This window comes from Furipterus horrens, unplaced genomic scaffold (genome assembly GCF_987537825.1).
Source record: "Furipterus horrens unplaced genomic scaffold, mFurHor1.1.pri manual_scaffold_13, whole genome shotgun sequence".
Classification (NCBI taxonomy): domain Eukaryota; kingdom Metazoa; phylum Chordata; class Mammalia; order Chiroptera; family Furipteridae; genus Furipterus; species Furipterus horrens.
In genome coordinates this window covers 15862286-15888146 of record NW_028327183.1, presented here as the reverse complement: position 1 = coordinate 15888146, position 25861 = coordinate 15862286, and the positions used below count along the sequence as shown (strand labels likewise).

General features: G+C 37.8%; 1 protein-coding gene and 1 pseudogene across 3 annotated transcripts in view; one reads left to right on the top strand and one right to left on the bottom strand.

Annotated features, from left to right (window-relative positions):
- Window positions 1-5780: 5780 nt before the first annotated feature.
- The window catches only part of CYB5B (cytochrome b5 type B), a 30779-nt gene continuing 10698 nt past the window's right edge, over window positions 5781-25861 (bottom strand). Inside the window, exons 2-5 of one of the 3 annotated variants that reach the window (XM_090259955.1) lie at window positions 21949-22077; window positions 21429-21458; window positions 13484-13512; window positions 5781-6163 (exon numbers count right to left, since the gene is read on the bottom strand). In XM_090259955.1, coding sequence (XP_090116081.1) covers window positions 6109-6163; window positions 13484-13512; window positions 21429-21458; window positions 21949-22077 — 243 coding nt within the window. In that variant the 3' untranslated portion in view covers window positions 5781-6108. Of the gene's footprint in view, window positions 6164-9351; window positions 9850-13483; window positions 13513-20060; window positions 20726-21428; window positions 21459-21948; window positions 22078-25861 lie in introns of those variants that run through there. The other 2 variants (XM_090259953.1, XM_090259954.1) reach the window with 2 other exon arrangements.
- Window positions 22270-24972, top strand: LOC149994139 (ER membrane protein complex subunit 3 pseudogene; annotated as a pseudogene).

Below are 25861 nucleotides of genomic sequence, written 5' to 3'. Positions count from 1 at the left end.
AGTGCTTCAGGGTTCACTGAACCAGCAACTTGAGTCAACAAAGTCCCCTGTCTTTCACCTCTCCACTCGGCCATCTTGGTGCTGCTTCCCTGTGAGGCTGGGAGCAGGGTGGCCTCTCTCTTTCTGTGCCTCTCTCTTCAGAGGAAACGTCTTCCACGAAGTCGCATCCCACTTTTGAGAACCGGGTCACTTGTGCAACCAGTCGTGGGGAATAGGATCACCCCAATTGTCTTAGACTTACCATCTATGGGTGGGTTGGGTGTTGACAAGTCCACTCCATGCTCCCTACAGAGAACCCCATAAAAAAAAATGTCTAGCTCAACTCATTTATAAAAATGCTAGACATTGCTAAATGGTAACGAGGGTTGTACAGAGTGGAGATCTGTGGCTGAACATACTGTGGGAGAGTCAAGGTTAGAGGTAAGTAACTCTCTGTGAGAAAAGAACAAATTGACCGTGACAAAATAAACACAGCAGCCCTAGCCCTCCCTCTCCTCTGAACGTCAATGATCCTTCCTCTTCCAATTGCCTGTTTGGGCACTGAATCATAAAGGTATTTTTTTAGTTATTGGGATAGCGTCTGTTGCCAGTTATGTTAAGCACGGGACATAACGTTTCTGTATACACTCAGAACAAATCCTACCCTTTTACAAATCACATGGTGGCAAGCAGCGCACTGGGGCAAGCCATTGAAATGCTACATAGTGTGTGCGTCATGGCTCCTCAATGGACTCTAGCTCCTTCAGGTACCTTGATAATCCCCAAGAGCTGTTCAGTCCCCATAGATGTTTAAATATTCTCCACACTAAAATCCCAAATTTTAAAGATATATGAATGAGAGCCATATATATACATATGTATTAATATTCATTTGCTTAAGGTAGTTGGGAATGTAGTATGTTTACATCTTTCTTATCAATGTGCTAGTCACATATTATAAACCTGTTGGAGGAATCTAGCATCAAAGAATATCTGGGTAGGCAAGGTACACTCATCAGTGAAAAACAATGCTAATAATGACAGACACAATAGTGGTATTTTTGTGTTAAATGGTACAATGTATATGTCTGTAGATAATAGGACAAATAGATTTTTAAAGATAAGGTATTACATCATACGTGTATATAAATTTTACATATATATGTATGTGTACCACTAACTTTATATTTTGTTAAAAAAGCAAGAAGAATAAGGCCCTGGCTGCTGTGGCTCAGTGAATTGAGCGTCGGCTTGCGAGCCAAGTGTCACTGGTTCGATTCCCAGTCAGGGCACATGACTAGGTTGCACGTCAGGTCCCCAATTGGGGGCGCGTGAGAGGCAACCACACAGAGATGTTTCTCTCCCTCTCTTTCTCCTTTCCCCTCTCTCTAAAAATAAAATAAACAAATAAATTATTTTTTAAAGCAATAAGAATAAAGGTCTTTAAATAATTATCCAATATGGATAAATACATAACTAACACTATTCTCAGCATCAATGAGATGACAAAAGCAATTCCAATTGAAGAGTAAAAAAATTCAGCATATCCCTCAGACAAGTATCACAAAGCTAACATCTCTGAGGAAATTTTTTTCTCACAACTGTCTCCAATTTTAATTGTTATTATATTTATGAGGCAAATATCAGTACAAATATTACATCTAATATGGTTCTAATATGAGAAAGTACATCAAAAACCCATTTGATCTCTGTAAGTCCAAACTCCTCAAGTTTCAAAAAATATATTGTATTTAACTAAAGTGAAAATATAATAGCCTGTGGTCATCAATCATTTTAGTTGCATTTTTGATATCCAACAGCCATCCAATATCCTCTGGATATCTGAACTGTGTTCTTGTTTGAATTCCAGTTCTTTCTCAAGAATAACATGTGAGGTGTATATGTTTTACTATTCATGTCATCTGAGAATCTATCTTTTATTTATAACCCAATGCTACCCCACTGTTTCTTTGTATATGTTAGACCTTTTTGAAAGAAGTTGGATATTTCACAACGCCAAGACCCAAGCCAGTCAAGGATCTTCTAATAAGCACATTAAATGTTAAGAAGAAGCCTCTGTTAATTTGCTCTATCAAGGTAAACTCAAGGTTGTACATTTTAAAAGGAATGCTCTTTTCTGCCATACCAGCAGAGGGCACATTTTCCACTTCCCTGTAACTACTCCAACCTATAAAATCCCATGGGTGGTATAGAGTCAAATCTTGGAAGAAACTGAAAACTAAGCAATTCTTGAATAGTGTGGGAATACAATAGAAGTGATGGTCCGTCTCAATGCATCAATGGTACACGATATTGATGTGTTATTACTAGTGATGTTAAACCTAACCACTTGGCCAGCTTTCTTCATTATAAAATTACTGCTTTTCTCTTTGTAATTAGCAATTGCTTTAGGGGAGATATTTTGAGGCTATATAAATATCCTGTTTCTTCTTAAGCTTTCATCCACTCATTTAGCATTCATTGGTAGCCTCAAATTTGTAATTTCTGTAATTTTTATTCTGAGCGTTCCTTTTTAAATACTATCCTGTTTGTATTCATGGATACCATATCATCTCTCAGAAGTTATCAGGGTTTTTGTGTTTGTTTTTTCTTCTATGCAATCTCTTTCGCGGACGTTTTTCCTGTTTGTTTTGGTCACTATCTTTCATAAGATTTTTCAGAAAATGGTCGCCAGTCCTAGTTCGCTAAAAGCGATTTTGGATGCTTTGCACCTGTAAGGCTTGTTGAAGGATTTCACTGCAGGGTGGCCACGTGGAAGCTGTCGAAAGGATCTTTGTCTTGGACTGGTGAGTTTCTCTAGAGGAATCTTCCCATTCCCCGCCTGGGGTTATAATTTTGGCTGTTGGGATTCTGGGGTGGCAATGGGTGTCCTCAATTAGTATGAATTTCCGCTTAATCCCCACTCTCAGCTCCATACCCTCCACTGCCCTCAGTTTTGCCTGGTAATCTTGTATCAAGATCCTCTCAAGGACAGCTTTCCCCAGGACTAACCCTCCAGTTTCTGTGAGAGCAGGGGAGGGGCAGGAGATGGGGTGAATATGGAAGGCGAGTTCAACTCAAGCTTCCCAGGCTGCTATATAATCTCTGCCCTCAGAGGGAAATGGTGCTTTCACTCATGAGTTTGGGGATCTGTGGTGTGTCCTCATAGTGAAGGGAGTTTTTGGTTGTCAGTGATGTAACACTGGGATTCACCTCAAAATTCTACTTGGGAGTCCTAGATAATTACTCAATAAATCTGGCTATGGTTCAGACACAGCCTGATAAACCGTCCTGAATCACTTAGACCTCCCGATGGTCCAGCATGATGACATCCTGAAGGATACAGAAGATCTTTCCTTCAGATGACATATAATCCATTAATGAAGACAAATAAAATACAAAGTTTGTGACTACAGCAACTGCCTGGGATTTAAGCCTTTAAAAGGGTTCTGTATCTTGTATTCTTATTTTGTAACAACAATTAATCTGAGTGTGTATACATCTTTTTTTCAGGTGAGGAATACTTCTTCTTTCCGAAGACACCTAGACTTGGCACAATAAAAATGAGTTCCTGCTTAGGTATCCTGGAAGAGGCAGAACCCTTTTAAAGACATTACCAAGGCAGGTGATTTAAGGTCAGATAAATTGTAGAGGCCATAGTAGTCAAAATATGTGTCACAAGACACCCAGCTTGAAATAGTTTACACAAAAAGTGAATTTACTGATTCATACATGAAAGGTCCAGACGTAGAATTTAGCCTTAAATGAAGGTCAGTAGAGATGTTCAAACAGAACTGCACTAGTTTACATAAATGGACCAAATTATAAACCAATCAGCTTTGTTTCTTCCAAATGTTCTCTAGGAGGCTATCAGGTACATTTCTGTACCATAATGCTTAACAACAGAGAGGCGTGGCTGAGGTGCTCCTTTGTCATTTATTAAAACATAAGGCAAAGTAGTTCAGGTAAAACATAAAACAAAGGGGGCAAGGCAGGGGTTAGGAGGTGAGCTAAGGAAAAAAAAACCCAAAATTAAAAAACATGCAGAGCAAAAGGTCAGATTAGGAGTCTTGGGAAGCTCAATTTCCTTTGCTGCTTATGGTGTAGCTTCTCCCAACTTCTATCTCTATTTGCTCCTGATTAGATTTCTTGGGTAATGAAATCAGAGTGGGCAGATTTGGGAGATTTGTTTTTATTTGTGGACGTCATCCTAATGTTTTGTAAGGTAAGGCTACACCCAGTTCTGAAAAACTTAGATGAGGAAACTAGAAAAAAGATCCGCAAAGTAAGCTTTTTTAAGGAAAAAGGAAATCCAAGCACCTGGCTTTCCCCCACTTTCCAAGTCCAAGTGGTTCTAGTTAACATTGTTCAGTTGCAGAGATTAGGATCAGGAGGAAACAATAGGGAACTGCTTTGAGACTGGCACTGATGGATCAAAAAATGCCATTTGTCACACTGTAACAAACGGCATTTGTATTTGCATTATGTTGTGCTTTCTCCAATGAACTTGAATCATCTTTTCATGATACAGTATAACAAGTTCAAAAGCTGGAAATCACAAGTTTCCAAATCTCATGCCACATGTTCAGAATAGATTTCCATTTCTCAGATTTTCACATGATTCAGAGATTGGTCCAGAAGAGCCCAAGGTCAAAGCCAACCAATTAACAGTTACTTCTCATTAAAAAAATATATATGTATTGGGTTCAGGTTAAATCTTAATCCAGGATCCCAGATTGGGTGATGGGATGAGTGAAGCTGGGCAAGGATTTCTCACCTGTGCTACTTTAGTTTCTTCAATAGCTCTCAACTCATCCCACATAGGCAACCTTTCAACAAAAGTCGTTTCTAGTAACATAGTTCAAACCTAAATTCTCATGCACTGGCTCCAGGGAACTTTAGCAAGGGATGTAAGGGTTATTTTACATAAATTGTTTCTACTGAATCAATGAGATTCTCTTCAACAACTAAGACCTCTAGAAAATAAATTACCTTATTGGTTCCATTTTATTAACCATACACAGGAACATCAATATGGGAATCATTAGATCTAGGTGTATTATTTATTTGGACACAGCGCAGCCTTAGTTTATTTATATGGAACTACCAACAGCAGAAATTGAGTTTTAGGGCAAGACTTGGGTTTAAACTGTAGCTCTCCTGTTAGTTGTGTGGCCTCAGGCAAGTCAGGTAAACTTTGGATTACCTGTCTCCCCCATCCACCATGTAAGGATCCTATAGTAGAAGGAGCAGAAGTGTTTGTAAACTATCAGACACTGCATGACACATAGTAGGTGTCATAAAAATACTATTACAACTGCATCCTCATGTTTCATCTTAAAGCAACTCTAGTCTCTCCACAATGCTTCATAAAAGAATTAAGTTTTTAAACTTAATATATGTAATTAAGCTGAGTGGGCCTTGAAATATATAGTATAGATTTCCATTTAGCTAATTAAAATTAGGTTAGCAATACTAGTTAGTAGACTGCCGTATTTTTTACCTTTAAATTTACATAATTGGAGTCACACTCTTCTACCTCGGGTTTTCAGGAATCAGCCGGGATTTGTCAAGCACCCATCAAATACTCAGGATCAGAAGAATGTAGCAATATGAATTATCATGGCTAAAGATCATACATTACATTCGAATGCTAATAAGAATGGACTATCCTTTCCTGTTAGTAATCTTCAATTCATGTGATAGTGAAATAACGAGGCCCTCATGAACCACATCTCATCAGTAATGTTAGAAGGCTATCAGTAAGTTTTAAATATGAGAAAAATGGTTTATTTCCCTTGTTTTATTAACACAATCACTAGAACTTCAATCTGAGTGCTTAATTTTCCCCAACAGTTTAGCTATTTCCAAGAAAAACAATCATTTGAAGACTGGCATTGCAGATAACAAAATATTATTACCTTGTATTGGCTTCTCTTTAGCAGATGGTTTCAGTAAAAACAGAACTCCCAATGTGTCTACCCAGTGGCCACTTCACATCCATCAATACAGCAAAAGTCTTGGCTTTTGCCTCTCATGATTATCAAAGGCGCAACTCATTTCAAGGCAAGAGCCACAGCAAGCATCCTGAATGGCAGCGCTCCCCGCCACGTGACAGTAAACGCTGCATTAGCGCAGATACAGGTGACTTGCATCCTCCTCAAATTCTTTTCTTCTAGAACACCTGAAAATTACAAAGCCAACACTTCTACTTTTTTAAAAGAGTTTTGTGTGTGTGTATTTGTTTGTTTTTTTAAATAACTGTAGTCAGGGCAAGAAAAGGAAAACAGTATCTTTATTGTGTGTGGTTCTAACAAACATTCACTGTGTGCACATTCCAGCAGAAAGAGACAAAGATCTTTGTTCAAAATATGTTGAAATAAAATAGGTAAACAAACTCCATTATTGAATACACAAAAGGAATGTTAATATTACTTGTTCACAGTTGAGGGTAAAGTAAAAAGAAAGTCAAATAATTATAACAATGTTTTGTCAAAACAGCCAATGTAGAATATAGGTGCAGGCAAAGAGCAGCTCCTAAAACTCGTAAGAGGCTGGACATAGGACAGGCAACTTCAATTCAGCTCTGCTTCCTGGAACTTCCCTCTGAGATCACCCCACGAACTCCAAACCCGGCTCTTTCAGAGCGCAACACCCAATGAGACCAAACTCCCCATTATTTCTGTGATATTTGGCAACTGAATTAAGGTGGTTTAAAAAGAATCGATTTCTTGAGACAAGTCTGAATCCATTTCTCCTGGGGAAGGACGTAATAAACATTAACATTCTGCATTTCAATCTCCTAAAATGGAGTTTAACCAGATAGCTATCACTTGAGATTTCAAGCATGAGATACCATGGGTAATGACATACCTGGCCTGCAAAAAACATTTTTCATTGCTCCACATCGGAACTAAATGAGTATAAGCTCAACAATACTCTTATTTCACAACATATGCATTTATGACGACTGCTCAGAGAACTTTACAGACTCCAATTATAGGCTCTCATGGGTTCTTGTTTCTGCGGAAGCAGTCACATAAGAACTAAACACAGTATTTCTTGTCTTTACAAATGTAGAAGTTATTCGGAAACCAAACCAATTCTTAGGAGACAGGGAGCTAGGAAATTCTGGAGACTGGCACATCCCTGGTTTGGTGGGACCAATGTTTCCTCACCCCCTTTGTGATCCCCAGCCATTACGTGTACAGTAGTATCCGCAGCAGCAGCTAATCGTCCCTGGGAATAAACAACCAAACATCCAGGAGACCTGTTCCAGGGGACATGGCCAGCCAGGCCCCACTTGCTCCAGAGGGGTTTTCACGACCTACCAATATTGAGACTGTTTCGAGAATTCAAGTCTACTTCTTAAAACAGAAGTTCTTTTTTGACGGATTTGGCTAACACACTGTATTACTTTATTGTTTAAAAAAAACCTCTGCAAGTTCTCACACAAGCTCTACCTTTCACCTGGCTGTTTATGTAGGCAGCAGAATAATAGCAAGTGGACCCAGAAGTGGTTTTCCTAATATAAAGTGACATCACATTAGCAGATCAAAAGAAGCCCTGGGTATTGGATGAATTTCATGGATGGTAGAGACAAAGTCTGCAAAATCTTTTCCTCTGGCTCTGAGTAAAAACGAGTCCAGATATAAACAGGAAAAGACAACCAATATGAAATAGAAAAACATACCTTTTGCATTGGTGTTTACCCTAAAAATATCAAAAACACTAGTTTTACTTAAGACTACCATTCTGTAATGTTCCTTATAAGCCAGATGTTTTTCATTCAATTTTGGAGGCTGCCAAAACACTTTCAATTGATCCAAGTTATCTTCCGGCTTAGTTTTAGCTTCAACGTTCCCTTCCCAGCTCCTCAATGCTCCTTTGTTCTTTACTTCTACCCTAACACTATCTCATGTAATCATGCAACTTACAGTACAGCAATGACATACAAATTCTTACTCAAGGCATCCCCTCCTTGCCTTCAAGTAAAAGAGCATCAGCAGTCACACCGCTTTTGCTGCCTAACAACCAAAGATTATTTTTTTCAACAAACTGCCGTACCGTGCCATCTTATCATACAAAACATTTTCTAATGATAAAAATGTGACTATACCATATCCCTGATATATAAAAAGTCAACCAGAAATCCCCCCAAATCGCTCCATAGTATCATATCCAAGTGTGCAAAAGTGGGTAATATTATTTTGATGAATTCTGAATTCACTAACTGCTAAATCACAGGATACAAGACCTGGGTTGAACTTTTTCTTAAACAGTTTGCACGGGCAGACGCTGGAGCGCCGGGCAGTTTCCTGTCCTGTCAAGCCCCTGGCAAGCAGGAAGCAGGAGGAGATACTAACAGTGCCCATGGCCCTTCTGGAACCACGCTGCTCCCTGCTGCACATGACAGCGGCTCAGAGACAGCCCAGTAACCTTCAGAGGACGGGGAGAAAAACTACCACGAACAGTGGCTGGCCGAGAACAGTCAGTGGACTGTCTGCTCAGGTGCTTCCACAGAGAAAAGAGTAAGGGCGAACGTGCCAAAGAAATTCCTGAACCAAGAAGGAACAGTAACATAATTCTAAGTAGTAACTTACTCTTCAATGAAACAGTCCTCCAAGGGAAAAAAAAAACAGAAACAAACTACCAGGTTTTTATTCTCAAGGAAAAAACAGCACAAACACAAATCAGAGCCGCAGAGGTAACACGCAGATGAAATGGGAAACATTCTCTTGTCACCATCCCCCCATTTCAAGTGCTCACTGGACAAACAGAAGATCAAAAACTGTACCTTGGATCTACTGGGAGTCTCTCACTTTCATAAAAACAGGGAATAAAAAATTTGCTAACCGATAAACAAAAGAGCAGCAAAAATCCCTGGTAAAGCTCTACAGACATAATTACAATTTATATTTTACCAAGAAAGATGGTTGAAGGCAAAGAAAAATAAGGAAAAAAGATGGTTAGAACCTCGTGCCAAACCAAAGGAAAGGACAAAGTCTTCGGTGCTTTTGCCAAGCTCCTGCCCTATAGCAGTATTTCTAGATATTTTACAAAAGAAAGACTGCTTTGAACTCGCCTTATCATTCCAATTCATGGCTCCCTTTCCCTGTGTCTCTTGGTTCCAAGATACGACAGGGACACAGTGGACTAGGGGTGGCAAGGGCCACCTGCTGCACTAGCTCAGGAGAGTGAAGACAATCACACGGCTCTTTCTAGTTTTAACAAATATAAACAAGGAACAAGATCATCTGGCAGTTAGTTGTGTTTTAAGTTGCAGGTGTACAACTTCATGAATTAAACCCCTTACGACAAATTTAAGTGAGAATTTAAAAATAATGATATTTACTTAAAAGAAAAGTGGGGGGGGGGGTCTTCAAAACCAGAGTGTGCTGCTGTGTGAAGAATGTCTCATGTGCATTCAAAGTACTGGAAAGCAAACCTTTTTACCAAATGGCAATGTCACTAGGACATACGGACTGCAGGCAGTAACAGAAAATTTGTAACATGAAGGTGATTGAGGAAACCAGCGAAGATAGGAAACATTGTCAAGGGCACAAAACTGTGAGTGGGTACTTTGGGAGTAAGGCCCTGAGAGAGGAGGACTCTGCTCCCAGGCCTGAGGCGGACGTGAGGCTAACCGTCTGGGCTCGAAGGGGCAAGCACACGACTGGCAGGATTTGGGAACAGGGCAACACCGCAGCCTCCAAACAAGTCCTCTAGTTTTCACTCTCAAGTGGCTATGCTTTCCAGACTTCAACAAGGCCTCCTCAGGAGGATTTGCTTTCCGAAGTGTAGTAGTAACGGTACAGGAAACCTACGAGAATGGCACCTACGATGGGGATAATCCAGTATGTCCAGCAACTAGAAGTTGGGGGGAAAAGCAATAAAGTCATGAACATGTTATACCAAACAGTCACTATCTTCCAACATTCACATTTTAATACTTTTATGAGCAAAGAGTTTTTATTTACTTTGAGAATTTTAGCTGCTTTTACACACAGTAGTTAGAAAAGAACAAATATTTGGATTGGAGTGACAATGTGAAATGATAATTTTAAAAATATTAACAACAATTTATAGTATGTTACCAACAAAAGTATATATACAGTGACAGTGTTTTTTACAGTCATATAGTGGTTCTTTCTTGGTTATTGGACTATGAATAGTTTAGATTTTTCTTTGTGCTTTTTCACATATTCTACAATTAACATTTTTAAACAGAAAAAAGCCATCATTTTATATACATAACTATAAATTTAGAAGCATTAACTTCTAATACAATTATTGGCAATAACTGCCTCAAAAGTATTTTTTAAATTTAATCCTCACAACAACCCTATGAAATAGGTTCTACTATTATTCTCGATTTTTTCTATATGGGAAATACAAGCTTAGCATCTAAAATCACAAAGCAAAGTTAGTCAAGCCGTCGATTCCAAACCATTCTCTTAATCTCTAGTTAAGTTTGGACATTAAGAAGTACGGACACACACACACACAACGCTGACAGTTCTGATACAGCGAGGTAAATGGCAGTGGGCTTAACGAGTCCCGTAAGAGGCTTCCCTTAGGAGTTTCAGAACTGTCATCATTTGCCTTAAAATAATTCTCCTCTAACAAAGCTTATTAGCACTGCTAGTTTGGAGGTGTAATTCCATGGTCCAAATGACCTGGCTACCCCTCTACCTAAAGACATATACAGTTCTGGTGTTAAAAGGTTTTGAAGCCAATAAAACCAGGTTCAACAATAAAATGATTCTCTTTGCCTAAACATGCCTAGCACGTTGCACATTTATGGCAAAAGCTGCTCCGGAGAAGTGTAGAGTATCGGCCAGGTAGCTTTATTTATTTATTTTTTTAAACAAGTTGGCAAGTACAATGACAATATGACACATGGGAATTATGAAGTAATCTCTCCAGAAGAGTCATGAATTCAGATATCTTGGAGAGGAACCACAAGAGACAAAAGAGTTCAAAAGCAGGATCCTTGAGAAAACAATAAAGAAGGCCGAGGATGCTTGACCACCGATCCTCATATAATCCTCGCTAATACAATACTTAACAGCCACTGAGACCAGAATCTGAGGAGATTCGGGTATAACACTTAACTTCCTGGCCATAAGACAGAATTCTCTTCTTGGAGATTCATTCAGGTAACTGCATGTAGTTGTGACTCAGTTATTTTTATCACTTTGTAGCATTCCACTATATGACTATCACAGAAGGAATTCATTCACTTTATTAATGAATAGTTATTTGAGTTATTTTCTATATTTAAGATCTGAACAATGTTGCGATGAATATTCCTGTACGTGTTTCCTGGTGTACTTGTGCACATATTTCCCTTGAGTACATCCCTAGAAATGGCATTGCTGGGTCAAAAGTTATTCATATTGTCAAATTTAATATATAATGCCAAACAGTTTTCCAAAGTGATTGTGCCTATTTATGTTCCCCTAAGAGGGCCTAAGAATCTTGGTGATCTACTTCCTAAACAACTCCTCTGATTTCTAAAATTAAGAATTTTTGCCAATCTGGTTAGTGTGAAATATACCCAACGATTTTAATTTTCACCTCTCTGTGATGACAAATGAAATGAAACCTTTTAAAAATATGCTTATATTTGTGTTTCCTCTTCTGTAAGGTGCTTAAGTAATTTTCTCATATTCTACTAAGTTATTTTGAATAGATTTGCAGGAATTCTTTATGTATCCTGCATAATTCTTAATCAGTTTTCTCTGTAGCCAAAAGTCTATTGCAAGTTTATGGCATATATTTTCAAATTCTTTATTAAGCATAAGTCCTTAATATTAAGAAAGCTGTATTTATTGTTTCCTTCAAGTTCACACTTCTCTAATACCCTGTCCCTCACCTCTCTCTCTCTCTGAAATGCTTTAAATGGGACCTCAGAAAGCCAAAGCAGACAGCTCTACATAATCTCTATATAGGTTTTTTTTACAAGCCAACGATTCTACAGTCATTTCAAGTAGAAGCACTTAATGAATGGTACATTTATACATTTCAGAGCTGTATTATTGATAATACTGCAAAAGGTATTTTATAAGTAACCCTTTGAGAAAACCCAAATTCCTGAATATGACTGTAATACATAATTTCTTCTTCTGTAAAATGTAATAGCAGTACCTACTTTATAGAATGATTGTGAGGATTAAATGACATTAAGGATTTTTTTTTAAGATTTTACTTATTTGTTTTTAGAGAAGGGAAGGGAGGGAGGAAAAGAGAGATAAACATCAATGTGTGGTTGCCTCTCGCGCACCCCCAACTGGGGACCAGGGCCGCAACCCGGGCATGTGCCCTGACCAGGAATCAAACCAGCGGACCTTCAGTTCACAGGATGGCACCCAATCCACTGTGACACACCAGCCAGGGCTAAATGACATTAAGCTCTAAGTGAAAGTTACAGAGCTGAGCTGAGCTACAGAAACTGGGCTCAGCTCAATAGTATTACTTGTCTGTCCATGCATACCAGACTCTTACTGAGTGATTCACCCTGGCTGGTTTGGCTCAGTGGATTGAGCGTCGGCCTGCGAGCTAAGTGTCGCTGGTTCGATCTTCCAGTCAGGGCACATCAGAGAAGGAAAACTCTGACTCCAAAAAACCTCCGCTGCCTTGCGGCATACCTCTCCAGGGGAAAGGCTAAGGGAGTAAACCCCGACAGAAAATCCGGAGCCGGAGTCCCTAAGGCGGTTTGACGTTGTAGTCAACACCGGCAACTCCTGCGGCGCACCTGAAGCCAAGCTGTATTGACTCCGTCTTTCCCTTGGATCCTTCAGCTGCGAAGAGAGGGGAGGTCTGCTGCATGGGCAACAGCAGACCCTCCATATCACCCTGCCCAGGCTCTGTAGCTTCATCGCAAGATGTCGATTCAACACGGGAGGAGACAGATACCGTGTCACTCCCGAGTCGGACTGCACAACCATTCTCGGCGGTGCAGATAGACTCTTAAGAAGCTACACCATCGTCTCTCGAGACGGACGGCTGCCGACGACGACGACTGAGTGATTCCAATTTGACTTAAAAATTACTCAAGGCATGAACTTTTGAAATTAAAACTGTAAAAATTAATATTGCTAATGCTAAGGAACTTCTGAATTTGCAATCATTGTGGCCAAAAAAGAATTCACTGTTGCTTTGGCTGGTGTGGCTCGATGGTTTGAGTGCCGGCCTGTGAACTGAAGGCTTGCTGGTTTGACTCCCGTCAGGGCACATGCCTGGGCTGTGGGCCAGGTTCCCATTTCGGGGCGTGCGAGAGGTGACTGATCGATGTATCTCTTGCACATTGCTGTTTCTCTCCATCTCCTTCTCCCTCCCTTACCCTTTTTCTAAAAGTAAATAAATAAAATCTTAAAAAAAGAAAAAGAATTCACTGTCAAACTGTACTCTTATGCTATGTCATATGTGTAGATTTATGGGAGACGCTCTTGCCAGACGTTATGTTGAGCATAATGAAGTGCATTAAGGGAATACTAACCTTTTGCATGTGTTATTTTTCGAAGGGTCCTGAAGAAGACGCATATTCAAAAATGACAAACAAAAAGAATAAAGATTAACACAGAGTATATAAATGCTCTTGAATATCTATATAAACTCTGTAGCTAGTAACAACTTCCTCTTTCATGCAATTTGAGTTATACAAATCTATATGCGATGGGAGCACCAAGAATTCTGTTTCTGATAATATAGTGGTATTCCCTAGTGAAGAAACATTGATGAAAACACAAATAAAGGACCTGAACATCTTCTAGATGTTAAAAAAAAAAATGCTACTGATATAAACTGTATTGAAATGGACCAATTTGTAGTCACAATGATATGCCTGGTTCAGCAGGCTTGCCACTGGCAGTAGCTAAGATCACATTTTCTGAAAACATATTTAAAAAATAATGTCTTGAGTTATAATATATAGATTAACTGAAATGAACTGGATTATGCTCTGAAATCATTATAATTATGATTGGAGACCTCAGGGCTTATTTCACAATGATAGGGGGAAGAATGGAATTAAGGGAAAGAAAATACAAAAATAACCTTAAAAACAAAATTTTGGCATAAATAGGTAAATTGGATGGGAACTGAATTGTATCTTAACAAAGCTGTTGCTAAATATTTCAAATTCAATTGAACTAAATAGCAAATGAAGTTATTGATTCCATTAATTAAATGTATAATCCAAAATATCTGCTAACTTACTGCCAGAGGGCAATAACCCACTAATATAGGTTACTGCTGCCCAAAATACCATCTCTGCCAATATGCAGAAATTCTCCAGGGTGTGAACACAGACCATTAACTCTGTTAACCACCATTTTCAGTAATCTCCCTGAATTTTCAAAAACCCTACATACCGGCCTAGATATTGAGAGCAGAACATGAAATGAGTTTTAATTTCATATATCCGAAACACTGGCATGCAAATGAACACATGCCCCAAACCTGAAAGAAATTAGCCTACAGGCAAGTAAAATTTCTAATAAAAAATTTAGATAACACATATTACATACTACACTTCATTGAGACCTTGATGATTACTGCCATCTGAGATATATTTACTAGAATAGCACAAATCGGGCTAATTAAAACATGTCACAGGTCAATCTTTGAGAAATAAAACAAATGTTTTACAGATCTGGAAGATGGTCGTAGGGATGATGGGTGTCCATCAATTTATAATGTTTCCTTTTTAAATATTCCACTTAGTAGCCAAGAAATAATTGCATTCCACCAAGGCAATGTCCATGGTCTTTTATGCTTCATCCACATATATACCAATGATTTATAAAACAAAAATGTAGAGTTAGTATTTTTAAATGGTATGATTTGAAAGGTTTGTATGACAGCATTATAGAATAAAATATGTATTATGATGTTTAATCTGCAGTATATACAGATCATGTAAATGGATTTCTAGATTTCAAAGCTTTTATTTAGCCTTTTTTTATAACCAAAAGCCCTGGATGTATGCTAACTAGTGAGCCTTACAAAATGTTATGAACAAATGAAGAGAAAGAGGAAGAAGAGAGAGATCAGAGAGAGAACCAGACCATAAAATGCTGAAATGTAAGTTTCTACTAAGCAATAAAAAATTAAAATATATATGTTTTTTAACTAAATACTTCAACCCATTTTAAGATCAATCCCTCCCTGGGGTCAAAAAGACCAACTTCCCTAACACTGGAAGAAAGAGAAAGAAACACATCTTCTCTTCAGGATACTGACAACCAAGTAAATGCCAAACTATAGTGACTCTACTTTTAATCAACTATAATGAAAGTGTTATTAAGACACTGTTCTTAATAGCCAAGTACATCAGCCAAGTCTGGAAAGAAGCTGAGTAAGTTGTTTTTAAATTTACAAAATTAAAAAAAAGGTTCTGTTAACACAAAACCTTCCTTCAACCCCACCTTTCCATTCTCTCTACACAGTTTTCCAATTCTCATTTCCATTTCAAAGCTCTAAGCTGAATCTAACGGATGTTTAAGTGAAATTCCTAAGTTTATGACTGACTAACTTATCCCTTTGGTTGTTCAGGCATATCTGGCTGGTTATGCTCTTGCCCACATTTAAATTTACATGCAAGATTTTTGGTCAAGAGAACAGTGACTGCTCTCGATCTCTGGCATGAAAAGTAGTAATTGCAATACTACATGATTTTTAGTTACCAGAGAGCAGATCAAATACAGAGTTCTAACAAAAGCCTTACCAGATAATTAATATGTGTGTTTCTTTATTCTCCAAAGAGTTTGGAATACACTTCTAAACAACCAAACTGCTTTAAGTCTACTCTGATTTTAGTTCAAAATTAACAGAAATTAACTGTTTAAATATATTGGTTCCTAAAGTTCAAAGTTCATTAAGGCTTTAATTCCCTCATAAAATAATTAAGTAAATATATTAATACACACATAAATACCAAACCTGAACTTTGCAGAATTAAAAGGAAATGTTTCATATCTGAGTAACCTTTTTATAAAATTGCTCATAATTAAAATTATGTCTAGGATCTTCAAGTTCAATGCTAAATCAGTTTCCTCACTTGTAAAATGAAAGGCTCAAACCAGATGAACTTGAATTCTAAAATCATAATCAATTAACACAATTTCCTGACACAAGGGCATTTTAGCAAAATCTAAAACAGCAGCTTTCTAATGGTTAGAAGAGAAGGAAACCCCATTCCCCCAAGTCTAGGAAGACTGAAGGAGCTCTACTACATGTAGATATTTCTATCTTATACCAGGTATATAAAGGTATTCTTCTAGATACTCTTCCCAGAGGCACTGTGCCTTTAAGTTATGACCCTCTTTGATACTGTTAAAAGAATAATAAAGAAATGTCATAACTGACAAATACATGAGAGAGGACTTGGGGTCAGTAGGGGCGGTTTCACTATTGAACCCTATTTATGAGAAAACATGGGAGAAGAACATACACACTTAAAATATGGTATACTTAGTTACCAGGACATAAACACAGGAAATAATATGCCAGAATTATGATTGCAATTCATTAAAATATACAGAAGGAGCATTATAAGTGTACCTTCAGCCAAAATAGTTTATATTTAGACTTTCAATGGTTTAAATAGAAGTATATTATAAAGTATATAAGGAACTTATGGTTTAATTCCTCAACTGAGTGTTTGCTAGTTCAAGAGGATTCTAAGTATTTAAAATTAGAAGTGGATTTTAAGCCACAGGACATCTTCAGCAAATTTAATGAGTATATGGGTGGTCTGGTAGTTTTTATAGCTTTTTATTTAGAACATGTTAGTACCTATGTGGCCAGTACTTATGAAAAACAACTTGGGAGCTTTTGGCTTCAAATATTACTGGAGAGGATTTTTTCCCCCATAATAAAATAAACTTGAGCATGAGCTATCACTATATGAATTTTAGTATTAGGTTCATCTATGACCTAAAAAGTTTAAGCAGTGAAAGTACATGATCTCAACATTTTATAGTTCCAATGATGACATAGTCATGTGGTCTAGATCTTGAGGACAGCCTTCTCATGACGGCGCTAATGTACTAAAATTTCTTTCTGGATGAGAATACTTCTTAACAATTAGTCTTACAAAGCATATATGCCTAGTCAGTCCAGCCATGGAAAACATACCTACCTATATAGATAAGGGCAAAATTCAAGGATGAAAACATCCTCTAAAACAAATTTCTACACAACTCTCTCAAGAACCCATTGGGATACAATATATAAGACCACTGAACAAAAAAATTAAAACACTCAGAATGTTTTCCTCCTGGGACCTAAGAAATAAAAAATTTGTTACAACATTGGATGGCTGATTTAAAAATGGATGCTGCCTTGTCCTCTGAACACCTTGTTTTGCAAAACTATATGTCATTTCTCAACAGAAAGTCATACGTAGACATTGATCATTGAGAACCCTTAGCAAAGGCTATTTTGTCTTTCTTTCAAGAGTGATTTTTGCCATTACATTCTATGCTTTATTTCAGAAGATTGTAACAAAATACAAATGTTAGAAAAAAAGAGGGAACAAAGTAACCTGACAAAATTCTTTGGTAAATGGCAATCACTACTTACATCAAGGGCATCTACCTCCCCATTCCAAACTTTAATAAATTGGGTTGTAAGTATGATAGGACTACTAAATAATTCTTAAAAGGAAATATTTAATATAATGTGACCAACTAACTACAAAAACAATGTATTCATTTTAGTTTCTCTCCCATGAGAGATGGTAAACTGAATGTTATGTGCAGATTATACATTGCATACGTGTAACAAAAAACTGTGTTAGAACAAAAGTAGCATCTGAGAGAAAAAAATAACAAATCTGTCTTTAAATGCAATGTACGAATTACTTCTAATATTATGTAAAATTTAATAGATTTCAAAAGTTAAACTTAAGTTAAAAATGAACTTAAAAATTATTTAAGTTTCTGTGGAAACAATCTTATTTGTTAAAAAAAAAACAAAACATCAAATCCCATTATAGCGATGTCATCTCATTAAAACTTTTGTCTGTCTAATACTAAATATCTAATGAGGAAGCTCTTTATGAACTGATAAGGAACAATCACTAATATAAAATTTTTAAGTAAAAAGAAGCAAGGTGCAGAACAGTATTATGAGTTGTTTTTTTTAAGGAAGGGACAGTTGCTCTGCCTATCTATAAATCGAACTATCTATCCACCTATCTATCTATCTATCTATCTATCTGTATGTATGCACAGGATCTCTTTGGAAAAGTAAACAAGAAAATGGTAGCTGGCTGCCTCTGAGTAAGGGGAATTTGGAGCCTGAGTTGGGGATTGGAGGGAGTCATTTCTATATTGCACTTCATCTTAGCTTTTTTTTTTAAACCATGTACATCATATACTACCCATTCAAAAACATAAATAAGACATGGTCAATTTGGGGGGCTATTCATTATAATGAGATTTCACTACTTAGTAACTGAACTGTCACCTAGGCAATATCTGTTGAATGAATGATGAAATGGTGTCCACTTGTTTGGTCGGGATAGCATTTGTATGTACCTTATCTCCTAAATTTATGGTAGTGATAAAACAGTTAATCAAGAAGTAAACGCATACTCAAAGGGGAGATTTCATGGGCCATAAAGGTGTCTAGGTTACTTGAGTAGCCTAGGCAGGCAGGCAAAGTGGCACAGGAAACACGAAGTCACTCAAGAAGGTGAGCTTCCATAACCAAAAGCAGATCAGAAAAATGTTGTCAAATATGAATAGAAGGTTGATGGCTCCAGAAAGGAAGAGATTCATAGAGACAAAAAGGTTAACTAGTTGTCTTTGACTGAAGCAGGTAAGAAAAACATCTATTGCCAGATCTGTTTCCTAAGCTTTTCAGTTCTAGTATTATAGTATCTCAGGGCCCTGAACCTCAGGCATTATCAATCTCAGCAGAAAACAATAGTGACCATTAATTATTTACCTGTATCATAGAAAAACCAGTATGAAAGGTAGTTTCAAAAAAACTGGGGAAAGGTTCCTGATTTCTACTCTGAAACAGCCACATTTGGGTGTTGGTTGTTGTTGGGGGAAGGGGAGGCGTTTCAGGCTGAGAAGAGACGGAGCTGTGGAGGCAGGAGAGGAGAGGGGGAGAAATTAAGGAGGGAGAAGGAGACGGAAAATGAAAACTGTCCTATAATGTAGACTTTTTAAAAAATCACTTATTGACAGAGGTTAAGAAACCCTTAACCAAAAGAAAGTATTGATAAAATTAACATTACATCCATTCTTCATGGTGAATATTCAAACTAGGACAGAAAAATTTCAGAGACACCTACATCCTAGACACAGAAGTGCCTACTTAAAAGTCTCTGTAAGAAATAAACCTGAGAGACTAAGAATTTCTTCCTGGACCTGAAATCAGGTTAAACTATAGCTCTATGACAACCTATGTAGGTGGTCTTGAAAATTTTCCAAAAGGCTTTGCTTGCCTGATCTGTCTGAAGGACAGCAGTGTGACTGGAAATGCTCACCTGCCAGACTCTCTCCTGAATGGAGACTGTCCTTTGGGTACAACACTCATGAGGAAAATGGATACTTAAAAACACTGTCTTTACTCACTGCTGAATCCATGCAGGAACCAAACTGCATTCAGATACTTCTAAATTATTATAGAATTAAGTGAGCCGAAAAGGTTTCTTATTCTGTATTTATTACAAAAAATCCAAAGCTCAACAGTTTTAATTTAAGACATCTCTAATTAATTTTTTGGTCTATAGAAGGCAGACTGTGCTTTTCACAGAAGAGAATTAAAGCTTCCCAAGCTTTCAAATGAAAGACCGACATATCACTCGGCAAAAAGGCTGATGCTTGGCTAGCTGGATGACTTTAAATGCAAATTCCCAAGTCCTACCTCCAGAGATTATGAACCAGTAGTAATGGAAGCCAAGAAAATATACATGTCCAAAAGTGTGCCAAGGGATTCCAATGTAGGTGGCACAAGGAGCAGAATTTGAAGAACACCATTCTCCATTCCTGGAATGGTCTTAACCACATACTGTACTAGCAAGGAAGAAAAACAGCAACAAAACGCGATTTGTAGACTAAACATCTAGTTTTAATATAAAGCGTGCTCGCATAGCTCCTGTGCAGAAATGGATTATGGCTCCCAGATACAAGGTGTATCTTTTACACAAATGGAAATATCCCTTGAATCAAATGTTGACCTCTTGAGAGCAATGTTTCCTGAACATGTTCAAAAAACAACACAAGGCTTAGTTCAAATTTTCTCTTAATTACACAGGTGAGAATTCAAGAATGGATAGTACATGTGTTAGGAAGGGCGAACAAAATCAACCAACAGTGCTCACGAAGCATTTAAAGAATCATTTGATCCCCCTTCATAAACAATTCAACAGTTCAGAGTAGCAGAGTGTAGCAAGACCGAAGAGTTAATTCATACACTCTGGATTGCAGGGCAACAGATAGAAGACAATGTCAAGCAATCTCGAGTTGAAAGAATTCTTGTGTCTAGGCCAAGTGTAATTACTGTGTTAGAGGTGTTCAATAATTCCAGCTCAGTGAGGAAGGGAAGCAAGCAGCTAGAAGGAGGAAAAAGGGAAGGAGCATCATCACTTCCACGATGTTCCATGTTCGAGACAGAAACTACACTGCTGTCCCTTTCAATCAGAGGGTAGTATAATAGCCATCTGGCGGACAGAGGTCAAGTGGAACTGTGAGGGCAGAAGGGAGATGAACCACCCAGCCTGCGGGAAATAAAAGTCTTTCATGTTTTCTTCCTGGTACATTATGCAGTGCACATTAAGGTTGGCAAATATTTAATCTTTTGTTTTTGCTGTATCACTAAGTAAATGGGAAGGGTGTAGGCCCATTTGAGCCTACAAGATAAAAGGATTAAATTTGGGAAATAAGGACAGAAAGGCCGCTTCTATTCAATTACTTCAGTCTACAACTCCTTCTAAGACTTGTAAGAGAAAAAAAAATCAACTTTCCAATTTTTTCCCAATACAAAAGCAATTATTATCACCTGTACGATTTAATGTAAGAATAATAAATACTTTTCTACAACTGAACCCATAAACTAATTTCTTTCAAAACCATAGAGTGCAAGAGTTTTAATTTTTAAAAAAAGTAAATAGAAATATGAACAAATCTTTCCTACTGTTCAAGACTCAGCTATTCTTTTTTTCTGAGATGGTACTGAATCCAAATTCCTGAAAAATAGGATTTCTGCTTGGGAGAAAAGTAAACACTTTTCTTTATTTCTTTTTTTTAAATTGTAGTTCTATTACAGATAACCCGTATTTCCCCCATTGCTCTTTCCCCTTCCCATCCATCCCCCCACTTCAACACTTTTCTTGTTAAGGTAATTTTTAAAAAAGCAATTCTATTTGAGTAAATAGAAATATAAACCCTTGAAACATACAAGAGAAACAGATGACTTCTTACCTTGCTACCACTTTCAGGTTTAAGGTCATTCTGTTGAAAGAGGAAAACAAATATTTTAAAACATATCCAAATGAATGCTCACTATGCGCTTGTTTCTAACCTTGGAACATGAGACTACATTCTGACAGACGTGAACTCCCTGAGAGACAGCAGGGTCTGCAGAAGGGTAGTGCCTGCCACCCCACACCCAGCTCCCATCATATCAAGGTCTCTTGTTAGGATGCTGTGGTTTAAAAAGTCCATAGTTAGCACCTTTAGAAAGGAATTAAGTAGAGATGTTATGAACTGCATTATAAAAATCAATCAAACAAAATAAAAACCAAAATCAATCTCCTTAGCTTTTCAGAGATACTACATGTGATGCTTTATAAACAAGAAGTCATATCTTATTAGCACAGGAAGGCTAGATATGGTTGGAGAAAATTTATCCTGACAGCTGTGTTGAATTAATTTCTGTTGCTCTGTGGCTGTCTGGGAAGCTCTCCTCTCCATAAGCACTCCTAGCTCAGGTGGCTCTTACCGGATGCACATCACCAATATAGTACTGCTTTAGCATTTCTCTGGCATCAGAGGAGTGGCCTACATCTTCAAAGCTTTCACTGGCATCTGCACCAGCTTGTTCCAGCAGAACCTCTTCACCACCAGGATGCTACAAGGGAAAGATACTTAGTGAACAGAGGACTCTCTGAAAGCAAACCAATAAAAGTTACTTTCCCCTCACCCTCCCTTGCCTCTTCTCTCCCTTCAACGCAGGAGTAATGGAACCAATGGACACTGCACGCCACCTGATAGGATGCAACGGGACGAACACAACATAACTTCTGTTACACTTTGCCTAAAAATGCACTATATGAGTGTAACTGTGGTGAAACCTAGAACAATCGCAAATCGAGATAGTCTACAAAACGACCAAGCTGTGATCTCCAAAAATATCAAGGTCATGAAAGCTAAGGAAAGACTAGAGAACTATTCCAGACTGAAGCAGCGGGAAAGACAAAACAGCTCGGAACATGTGCTCCCGTGTCAGTTTCTTTTGCCAACATTACTGAGAGAGCTACAGAAACCTGAATGGGGATTCTGGGCACAGGATGCATGAAAGCCTTTATTCTATTCTTGCAACTTTTCTATAAGTTTGAAAAGGTTTCAAGAAGTTAAATACATACATACATACATACATACATAGTACCAAAATAACTACCTCTATTCCTAGTAAGTAGATTGTATCTATAACTTTAAAGCTATATCATCACCATGGGCAAATAAAAAAATAGAGATATCTGTGTTTTCTTATTTGTAAAATGGAGATAACAAGTAACTATCTTAACTACTATTGTATTAAATAAGAATATGAAATACTTTGTATTCGACAAGAGAGGTGCAGTTTGTATAATATGCTGTTATCTGTGATCTTAAAAAGTAGTTACATATATGTATGTATATGCATAAAATTTCTCTGGACACACTGATGAGAACGTGGTAGCTGAGATACCGAGTGTGAGAAAGACTTTAAACTACATTTTTTGAAAATGTTCTATCAAGTATTACCTACACAAAAAATCATAATTTTTTAAAGGTTACATTTGGCACACTCCCTGACCTAAAGTAAACTACTCAATAAACACTTACAACTAGCAAATGTAGAATTTACATTATTTGACATGTCTAAATTTGTATTTTTGAACTATCAAGTAATGCTCTTAAGTAGTTCCTTTTATAGCAACCTTTTAAGTAGGACAAATACGATCATCCCTGTCTTAAAAATGAACTCAACTGAAGCATAAATATAAGTGTCACCTCCCAATCATAGTCACTGGCTTATGAGCTCCTGAGGATACGAATTACTTCTACCTTGTCTCCTTAAAGGCCTCCAGCCAGCGGGTGGGTCTCCCATGCCAGGATTTAAGCCTGCTGTTCTAAAGCAAGAGGAAGACAGTGCCCCTCACCTGCTGTCACACCTGACACCTCTCAGCTGTGTTAAACCGTTCGTTTTGGAATTGTCTCCCAATTTGCTCTACATACCTCAACTACAAAAGGTATTTTTTTCTTTATATTGAACTATTATGTTGCTTTTCAGAGTAAAAGGAGAACAAAACTTTTTAGTAGCTTGAAATGTTTCAGAGAATGGTTAAGTTTATGACTTCCTACATAGCTTTCTATGACAAAATATTTTATTTTCATCAATCTCTCACCACTTATAAACAAATAAATACAACAGAAATAAGTACAAATAACATTTTTAGTGTATAAAATCCATTATTTCCCTATTATCCATTCAATCACTTCAAGCATTATTTTCATAAATTTTATTGGTACTTACTATTTTACGTGCTAGGCAGTGATAAATAAAGGTTCTTACAAAAGTGAATTCATACAGTATATACTGTTTTATAACCTACTTTTTTTCAAAGTGGTCAAAGTGGTAAAAAAAAAAAAAAAACCCTACATTTAGTAGCTCCAAAATGTGGTCTTAATACAGATTGTTCAGAACATGCAAAAAAAAGATTTCAAGGAATCCTTGATTTCTTCTTAGAATTCTGTAAACTTCACTCCTGTTTAAAATGAAATGGCAACCCAGCTGAAGGCAGTGCAGTAGGCCCAGGGCCCAGGCGTGTCCTGGGCCTAGATAGTGCCTAGGCTGAGGGGCAGGAGAAGGCCCTGAGGAGCACCGGAGAGGAAGGGGGATGGGGAAAAGCCCAGCTCACCAGGGAGAAGCCTTGGGCCCTGGCCTAGCTGGCTCTCAGCGCAGATAGCGGGTGGGAGCTGCTGCTCTACTCCAACATCAGGTTTTGGGTGGTCCTGGCCATCATGACCATCAGCTTTGTGGGAATAACACACCACTGTGAGCATCCTGCTGTAGAGCAAAGAAGCTCACCCAGAAGCAGGTATCCAACAGTTAAGTCCTAATCCGAAGCACAGTCAGGTAAAATGGAAATTATATTCCCAACCAATCCCTCATGACATGAAAATATTACTTCAACAGCCCAGAGGATAGATTTTTTAGAAGTAAATAAATAAAGGGAAAGTAGTAGCATCTACTCCTGAGTGATCCCACTTTGCTCCCTGACATAATGAAAGAGAATTCACAGGTGTCCTCCCTATGATTCTTATTGGTGAATGGATCAACATGACCTTGTCAGGCTTTGTCACAACCAGTCATATTTCCATTGACCTTATTGTAAGCCCATGCTACAGCAAGGACTCAAATCTCACATCAACTGCATCCTGGTACTTCTGCTATGTATTTGGACATCAGAGCATTTACTCTCTCTAATTCTCGGCCAAAATAATGCCAGTGACCAACCAGAAATGATGCAGGAACAATGACTGGAGCAGCCATGGCTGTGCCTGCAGCAGCAACAAAGCTTTTAAGACAAAGTGGGACGTTTTGGAGCTAATGGATCGCCAGTGGACACTAACTTATGACAAAGAAGAGCTCATGGTCAAAGATACTCAATTTGAAAGCATAGTCAAAAAAGGAATTACAGACCTCTACTTTTTTTTTGACGACCGAGCAGGGATTAGCTCAGCTGAGAACTTGGAGTAGCCCTTAACCTCTAACTTTTGTTGAGCTGCAGCCTCTCCGAATAAACAGGAGAATGCTGTGTGCTGGTGGGCATGCAGCAAGGATCCTTCTTCTCGGAGGTGGGTTCTCCTTCATGTTTGAAACTAGAGGAAATAGATTGTGTGCTGGGTGACATACAGAGAAAGAGCTATTTTTAAAAATCTTCTAATATTTCTTTCTGGTGACCTCAGAAATAAAAGGCAGAGAAAGAGGAAAATTCAAGCTAATGATAATACATAAAAACTTAACAAAAATTCAATCTTTGGAAGAAACATTGTCAATTATAACTAATTACCATGTGCAATCCAGCCTGAGTGCTCACCACAGTACTCTTGTCTTCTTGGGATGCAACCCCCCTGTAAAATTTATGTAGCTGGTATTTTTATAACTTCCTCTATAAAGTAGTAATTTTCATTAATGAAAATTTAGAAACTATGGATAAGCAAAACAAATCTTCTGTTGTTCACTTTGAGCCTACAGAGTGACATAAAGAACACATGTGTCAAAACTTAATTCAAATAAACTTTTTTCAGAGTGACTGACTACTCAGGGTCAGGACAGACTCTGCAAACCTAAATCTCTTAATATTTTCCAGGGGAAATCAGTCTCGGGACACTGCTGGATTCTCAAGTGCCTTCAGGATGCCCCAAAATGGGTTAAAATGAGAGGCTCTTGATCTGGAGTTCAGAAAATATTAAGTGCACTGAAAAAAAATCAGTGGTTCTATTCTATATATGGCCACTCAATTGAACTAAAGACCCGGTTATTCTGAATATGAGTTTATGTATCTCTATAAGAAGGGAGAGTAATTGCTGGCAGATACATAGTTAAGGGTTGCCCAAGAATAATTCTGTCTGGATTAAATGTTCCA